This window comes from Lycium barbarum, chromosome 8 (genome assembly GCF_019175385.1).
Source record: "Lycium barbarum isolate Lr01 chromosome 8, ASM1917538v2, whole genome shotgun sequence".
In the NCBI taxonomy this organism is placed as follows: domain Eukaryota; kingdom Viridiplantae; phylum Streptophyta; class Magnoliopsida; order Solanales; family Solanaceae; genus Lycium; species Lycium barbarum.
Genome location: NC_083344.1, coordinates 118,881,797 through 118,889,963, shown reverse-complemented (window position 1 = coordinate 118,889,963; position 8,167 = coordinate 118,881,797). Strand labels below are relative to the sequence as shown.

The window sequence follows — 8,167 nt, the reverse complement described above, 5'->3', positions numbered from 1 at the left end:
AAAGGTAAAATATATGAAATTGAATTTTGCGGGGGTGGGGGTAGGGATTGGAGTAGGAGGTAAGAAAAAAAATTCTCCTTTTTTTATAAGCTTTTTATAAAAGAAAAATAAAGTATATGAAATAAAAAAAAAAGTGTGGGGATGGGGGCATGGCGGGGTGGGTGGTGGGGTAAGGGTTGGGGTGGGAGGTAAGAAAGAAATTTCTCATTTTCAAAATGAGTTATTATTGGGTCTAGTGTGTTCTTATATGAATACCCATATTTTACCCATATTTGCCCATATTTTTATTGGTTAAAGTGAGACTTGAATCTCATATTTACCCACCTGAAATATGAGTGACCCAACTCACTAACAGGTGGGTAAAATGGGCTAATTTTCTAAATATGGGCTCAAATTGCCACCTTTACGCCCAAGCCATACGACCAAATTTTTTCTCTATGCATTAATTTAGTTATATGATCTCATTTCTGCCTGTAACAAATTAACAAAAAAATCAATAAGCATTTACGTAGTCTCTGGAACTTAATTTCAAAATTGACTTCTAAAGATTCGATTTTGAATAATAACATGGGTATTGCATGCATTTGGATGTATGTTTTGGTTATAATATATTAGTTGACGAGTTGAATTTTGAAATGAAAATATAACATTACGTTAATATAAGTGATGACTCTTTTCCTTGTTGACCTTTTTGTTGGCCTCATTCACGCACGAATTTCGTGCTGAAAGGCCAAACTTTTATTTTTACAATTTGGTCCTTTCACGCACTAAATTAGTGCGTGAAACCTACTTATGATCTTTTTTTTTTTTTTTGTGTTAGTTTGGTTCAACTTTTTTTTTTTGTCCTACAAAAGTCGCGGATTCGATTCGTTGCGAAGATAACGACACTTTCAAATATTGCCAAAACTTGTGAAGTTCATTAACTCGTGTACTCCAAACTCCATCCTCCAATAGCCCCTTTCATACCTCCATTCTTCTTCCAGGATCCATTTCCACGTGACTTAGGAATAGTTTCTTGTTCCCTTGGCCCAATATAAAACTTTCTTCTCATCACATTTGACTTTTGAGTTTGTGAAAAATTCTCAAAGCTAGGTAGCTTAATTATTTCAGTCTTGATATCCTCTTTCTCATGGAGCTTAAGGCTAGCTTCACTCCCATTGTCTTTCTTCTTCTCCTCCTAGCACCTTGCTCTTCTTCAGGTTTGTTTATAATGAAATAGGTTTTCTTTTTTGGGAACTTATACATTTGGGCGTTCGACCAAGAATACTTACCGTCTCTAGCTAATATACATAATATATACATGTATTATACTGTATATTATTGCCGGCTATTTTCTTTTTGCGTGAACGGCTATTTATGTTAATTTCTCCTTTTTTGTTCACTTGATGTGGATTTATAAAAGGGTAACCGGTGCATGAAGCATCTAATGTCCACACAGGGTTCGAAGAAGGGCCGCTGCTCAGGGGTGTGATGTGGGATTTAATGACTAATCAAAATGTTATTTTCTTGATAGGGAAAAGGAATTTATCGAACGTGGATTCAAGGATTTACGATATCGATTATAGAGGTCCTGAAACTCACACTCACATTCCTACACCAAATCGATCCAAGGGACAGCATAACGGTTGCAAATCTGAAGGCTTTAAAGCTAGTAAGCCTGGCCAAACTCATGTGAGAAATTCTCTTCCTACTTACACAAGAAATAGTAATCCATGGATTTTATTTTCTTAATGTTACTATTTTGCTTAATTTGTTGCAGGGGAAGAAAATTCATGGATGAGTTTGAACAAAGTTTGATTTATTTGGGAATTCAGGAAATTTGGATAAGCAATCATAAAATAAATGAGGATGTTCCTAAACTGCAAAAGTGTATGTACATGTAATTGCATACTAGTTGCAGGAGGCCCGTGCTAAGCCCAGGTCCAAACTCAATATGTAAGAGTTGTAACTTTACTTAAAAAAGTATATAACTTTGTCATATTTTTCTGTTGCATAATTAATTTGACGCAGTGGATAAGTCTTTACAATTATTAAAATTTCTTATTCACATAATTTCTTTTCATTAAAGTTGGTAAAGCGATAAGTACTCTTCCATCCTTAACCAGAGGTATACGATTTGAGCCTTGGATATGGAGTCGTCTTTCATAGGGACTGCTTTACTCTCAAAGTAGAGACTTTCTGGCGTGAATTCAGATTAATCGGGCCCAAAGTGGGTATCGGACACCAAACGAGAAACCTAAAGAAAAAAATTAAAAGAAACTTTTTTTAGGAAGCAAGTTTGGTATGAAATTAGCAAATATCAAAGACCACAAGTGATTCGATTTTTTATAACCTAACACGATTTTTTAAAAAAAAATTAACTTGGCAAAGAACATAAATTTGAAAATATTTTGACATTTATGAATATGAGCATATAATTTATTTAGTTGTACATGGAAATTAAACTCTTTTGTTATATATTACTTCCATTCCCTTTTATTTCATTTTTAAACAGTTTTTATTTATTTCAAAATAATTGATTTTCTCAAAAATTAAGAAGGTATTAATTTTTCTTTAAAAAATTATCCTTGCTAACAGATGATTTAAACAACTTTCTACAAAGTATTTGCAACTTCCTACGAGTAAATCTGAGGAAAGCTAAAGGTTAATATTGTCTTAACATTCTTAATTAATATTTCAAGTAACTTTCTTAATATGTGTGCAAACAACTTAAAAATCAAATAATACGGAATGGACGGAGTAAATTTTCACTCAAAATTTCATGTGGCAAAGATTTATGGTAGTTAAATGTGATGATCTAAATTTAATCTTAGACGAACTTCAAGAAAAAAAAATCAAAATTCATTAATCATTAAAAAAGAAACTCAAGAAACAATTTGGTTCTTAATTTGTATATGCTCTCTCCGTTCACTTTTACTTGTCATGTTCGTTTTTCGAGAATCAATTTGACTAATTTTCGGGGTAAATTTGAATTTGATTAATTCAATTGCTCCTATTTAAAAATATATACTCTACCATAAATGAGCATTATATTCACTTACTTGTAGTAACTTACCATGGATTGGTGTAAACCCAGGTGTGAATAAATATTTACCAATTGATTGCTGCAATTACCTTTATTTTTAATCAATGAAATTATTAAAATTAGAGATCTTTCCCGTATCCATCTTTTGGTAACCTATACCTTATCCTCCTACTTTTCTACGTTTTACCCTATAATATATTCATTTCGTTACAACAGATGGCATTTTATGGGGGATCAAATTAACTTTTATCATATTTGTTAACAAAGAGTCAAAGAGAGTAAAATGTGAGCACTGCAAGAGGGAAGACGAATCAAGGGTGCAAACTTGTTCCTCTCCTTTTGTATGTGGCAAGATCAAGTGAGCACCCATTATTATTAAACGACTATCACAACTCTTAACAAATACTAGCAGTTGATTAAGTTTTTATTCATTTCTTTCACTGCTATGTTGTTTTTGATAACATGGTGTCAGGGCAAACTTGCCCCCACCTCGACTAATTACACGGGTACCTGCCACCTCACCTCACTGCTATTATAGTTTCGAGGGCTAAAATCAACGACTTCACAATTATGCAACCCAAGATAGCAGCACTAAGCATAAACCTCACGTTACCAAAGAGAAGAACAGAAAACCAATAGATTTGCTAGAAGTTAAACTGAAAATCAGTAGCTTCTATGAAAATTTCTCAGTCAGCAAGCACAATAAAAGGCAGCATCTTTCGATGAAGTTCTACATATCTTGACAGGAAAATGTAACCTTAAAAAATACAACCATCTGATTGAAATGCTGCTGGACATGAACTCAGACATATTCTCTCGTCAACATGAACAACGGAAATGTCACCCAGTGTCTAAAACATCTATTCTCCGGGTGCTGAGACGCCCTGCTTCAGTCTTTCCTTCTTCATCTTCTTCTTGGAGATTGGCTTCTTTTTCTTTGGAGGAAGAGTTTTCTGGGCATACACATAAAGGACATAGTTCCCAATAAGAAAGGTTAGCACGAGCCCACCGATAACAAGTAAGACAATCAATCCTGGGTTGAATCCGTTAACTTCGACATCCTTGGCCATATTTTTCTGCTTAACCAAACAATAATAAATATCATTTCAATTTAGATTCATGTGTATAAGTGGGTACAGAACAAAGACCACACAAAAAAAAAAACAATCCAAATCCCAACTTTGAATTGTTCTGTGATGCAGTCACATGTCAGCTTTTATCCAACTTCAGAAGAGACCTTCAAAAACATAAACCGAAAAATGGGCTTTGTATTATTTCTTTGATTTATATTAACAAGCTGAGTTAACTAATTTGATTTTTCAAGAAAAATATAGACTCAAACCGAACTATGTACACACTTACATAGACCAATTTTTCAATGAAGTGTCTACTAGGAGCCCGTTTGGATTGGCTTACAGCTTAAAGCTGTTTGCAGCTTATAAGCTGAAAAAAATAAGTTGGGGTAGTCCAACTTATTTTTTTTGGCTTATAAGCTGTTTTCAGCTTATAAGCTGCTTTAGATAAACTAAGTCAAATGGGTCCAATTATTTTTTTGAGCTTATTTTAAGCATAAAATGACTTTAAGCTGGCCAGCCAAACACTCAAAAAAGCTGAAAACAGCTTATAAGCCAACTTATAAGCCAATCCAAACGGGCTCTAGGTCAAAATGTTGTATGGCAACATTTACAAATATAATAACATAGCCCATATAACATGATCATGAAAATTATCAACGAACAAGTTATAAAGAACCCGTCAATAAGAGAAAAATAGCACACTCACGGAGGAGGTTAATTTAGAAATGTGAGGTTTCGAAAAATAAGAGTAGCAAAACATGTTTGAGGAAGGACTCGAAAACCAGCTATGTAAAGAATCAATAAACAATTTAACAAATTTTATGATGCTGGACAAGAGAGGCCATATGAATAAGAATGCATTGGCGTAAGTCTAGACTGCTTTGCAGTTGAGTCAACTACAACTTGGTCTAAACTTCTTACGCTAGTTAAGGCAGGTGTTGAAGATTCAAGCAAACCAAAATAATTCACAATGACCCAAGAACAGCAAGAAGTTGGTTCTATCTTAATCTAAAATAGGTGTGCAATGAAAAGTTAAGGTTTGATAATATAGAGGAGTTACCTTTAAAGTAAGTATATAGGAATTAGGGAAGACAGGAAAGTGGAACTGGAGGATACTTTAAGTATTTAAACTGCTCCACTTGTTTGGTATAGGTAGAAGGAATGTTAAAAACAATTAATTCCTCCTCTTTTTCTAGTTTTAGAGCTGAAAATGGTACACGAAAAGGCAACATACCCCATTCACATTTCCTCCCTAACCAAACAAGGGAATGTTGTAGAAACATTGAAAAATAATTTAAAAGAGTGAAATAATGCAAGAGAAATTTATGAAAAATATGTACTCTCTCCGTCCCGAAAAGATTGTCTTACTTTCCTTATTAGTTTGTCCCGAAAAGATTGACACATTTCTATATTTAGAAATAATTTAACTTTATGAGATGATTTATAATCATACAAATATCTAAGGCTTGTTTTGGACCACACATCTTCCTTTTTTTTTTTCTTAAACTCCGTGTCAAGTCAAACTAAGACAATCTTTTTGGGACGGAGGAAGTAATAAGTATAGTGCCCTTTCAGGAAACTATATTTAAAATATCAATTTCCCAACATGGTGCAAATGGTCAAATGAAAATTTTATCCCCTGGAGATACAACAACAACAACAACATACCCCGTGAAATCTCACAAGTGGGGTATGGGGAGGGTAGAAGTAGAATGTATGCAAACCTTACCCCTACCTTTGTGGGGCAAAGAGGCTGTTTCCGAAAGACCCTCGGCTAATACCCAAGATACAATGTCTACTCAAAAAGTCAAATTTTAGATTCTTCAATTTCTTCTACCCCACATCCTCTCATTCTTTGTATTGCGAATCGCAGCTAGATTATCACAATATAAAGTAATAGATCCTTCGGTATATTAAAAAATTGTATGCACTTCATGAATCTCTAAATCCATAGAATATATGTGCTAGCAAGAGACATAACAATCAGATACATAGACAATAATGCAACACAAGACTGTTTCTTAGAGTACCATGCCATTATGGCTTCTCTTATAGTGAATAACCAGCCACTTGTAGACTTAAGAGTTACTTCTATCAAAAGCCCAACTAGCATCACTTATAACATTTCAAAAAAGATGTGGACAGTGCAGTTATAATGCAAAAATTAGTTCAAAGTATGCTTCAAATATCTCATAAGTTAACTAATGGCTTTCCTACACTAATGACTATGATTACTAGTAAATCTACAAAGCATCGCAATAGCAAGTGCAATATTAGGAATGGTATAATTCATAGCATATATTTAACTAGTAATTATCTTAGCATACTCTTCTAGATTAAGAGGATCACCAACATTGGGCATTTATATTGACAATAAGATTTAAATAAATAGAAGAAAACTAATTTGAAGTGTCTTTTCTAAAAGTTGTGTTCCTTCAAAGAGTAATTACCTTTTCCGAATTTTTTAAAAGCCTCTGTTGGTTGGCTTTAAAAATATACAAGCAAAATCTTTATTTATATATATGGACTTCCTATAGCACCCGGAAAATGAAATCAGCCATATAAAGAAGAAACATTCATCGAACACCACTCAGCCAACTCTTCTTCAACGTTGAAAAATTTAGATATTCCTCTTTCTTCAACATTCTACTCAAACTCTATTCCTTCTTTCTATTGAGTTTAGTTCTTAATATGAAGAAATCAAAGAGTGCAACTTTGATTTCTTGAGTAGTCATTGTCCTCTGAGAATAGAATTTCGATTAACTAGTTGCACCATGTGGGAAAATAACCATCACAAAGATGGCTTCCTGAAAATGGCTTCTTTACACTCATTTCATATTTATCAAAAAATTCTCTTGAATTATTTCGCTCTTTTAGATTGATCTTCAATATTTCTATAACTGGGAATAAACCAAGCTCAGCTACTCTTTCCAACCCCAAAAACAATATAGTGTATAGAGTTGGTAGTCAATTTTTCTTTTTTTTTTTTTTTTTTTTCCGATAAGGAAAGATTTGTACGTCAGTATAGCAAGTGATGCTTTGTCCTGAATCTATGCTAATATGAGACCATGAGAAAAATTGAAAATTTTAAAAAATATACAGCTTTTTGAAAATATTTACACAACGTAGCCCAATATACAATATTATACAACAATATACCCAGCGGAGAGCATTATACATAATGTATCAACCTTGTATAAAAGGTGTCTACACAAATATATCGAAAAAATCGGGTGTTTATACACAAAGTCTGGGCTACCTAGCAAAATCGGGTGTTTATACACAAAGTATGGGCTACCTGGCGTAAATATTTTCAAAAATAGATTTTCCCAAAATTTCTAAATGCATGACATGATATCTCATTTTTTTTTTCAAAGAAATAACGAGCTTACAACAAATTTGACTCCAGATCTCATAAAAAAAAACAAATAACCAGCAGTGTATCACAAAATCGCAACAAATTGAACGAGGCTAAAAACATAGACCCAAAAATTGAAAATAAAAACAAAAATCTCACGATTCCACGCAACTAAAATAACAGAAAAATAAAAATCTGAACTAGAACAACACAGATCTGCTAAAAAAGAAAAAAGAAAAAAAGAAATGCAAATGTTAGATTTAGAGGAACATACCACGCGATCGGAATATTGTGATGTACGATTTTGTCGAATATGAAACGGAAGGACAAAAATGGACTTTCGATCAGCTTAAATACGGTGGGTGCGTGGTTGGGTGGGTGGTTTCATAACAATAAGTTGGATTGTAAAATATTTCTTTCTTTTTTAGGACCCAAAGTCTTTGGTTTTGTTGGATAAACCCACGAAGTCAACGCAATATGAAAAAGAAAAAAAGAAAAAAAGGAAATAATGAATAATGAAAGTAATGAATATATATTGACAATTATGCTCATTTTTTTTGCTTATTTAAAATATAAAAAGATTTGGAGATAAAATGATCAAAATAACAAGAGGTAACGGTTCCAAAAGAGGGGAAAATAAAATTTTGGATTAGCTTTTGAATCGAAGTAGTGATAAACCAAATGTTACAAGTATAGATACATAAGGGA

General features: G+C 33.1%; 1 protein-coding gene across 4 annotated transcripts; it reads right to left on the bottom strand.

The window, feature by feature from the left end:
- Positions 1-3,646: 3,646 nt before the first annotated feature.
- LOC132606900 (DNA-binding protein S1FA-like) lies at positions 3,647-7,891 on the bottom strand. 4 transcript variants are annotated; one of them, XM_060320573.1, is made up of 3 exons: positions 7,734-7,817; positions 4,206-4,262; positions 3,647-4,101 (listed from the first exon to the last, which is right to left on the bottom strand). In XM_060320573.1, exon 3 carries the CDS (start codon positions 4,093-4,095, stop codon positions 3,886-3,888), a length of 210 nt encoding a protein of 69 aa, XP_060176556.1. In that variant the 5' UTR covers positions 4,096-4,101; positions 4,206-4,262; positions 7,734-7,817; the 3' UTR covers positions 3,647-3,885. The 4 variants fall into 4 exon arrangements, with proteins under 4 accessions (XP_060176556.1, XP_060176553.1, XP_060176555.1 ...); XM_060320570.1 differs by lacking the exon at positions 4,206-4,262 and having other exon boundaries at positions 7,734-7,891; XM_060320572.1 differs by lacking the exon at positions 4,206-4,262 and having other exon boundaries at positions 3,647-4,104; positions 7,737-7,859.
- Positions 7,892-8,167: the final 276 nt, after the last annotated feature.

Excerpts from the sequence above, each read along its gene's own strand:
- LOC132606900 (XM_060320570.1), bottom strand. The coding sequence starts at position 4,095 with ATGGCCAAGGATGTCGAAGTTAACGGATTCAACCCAGGATTGATTGTC.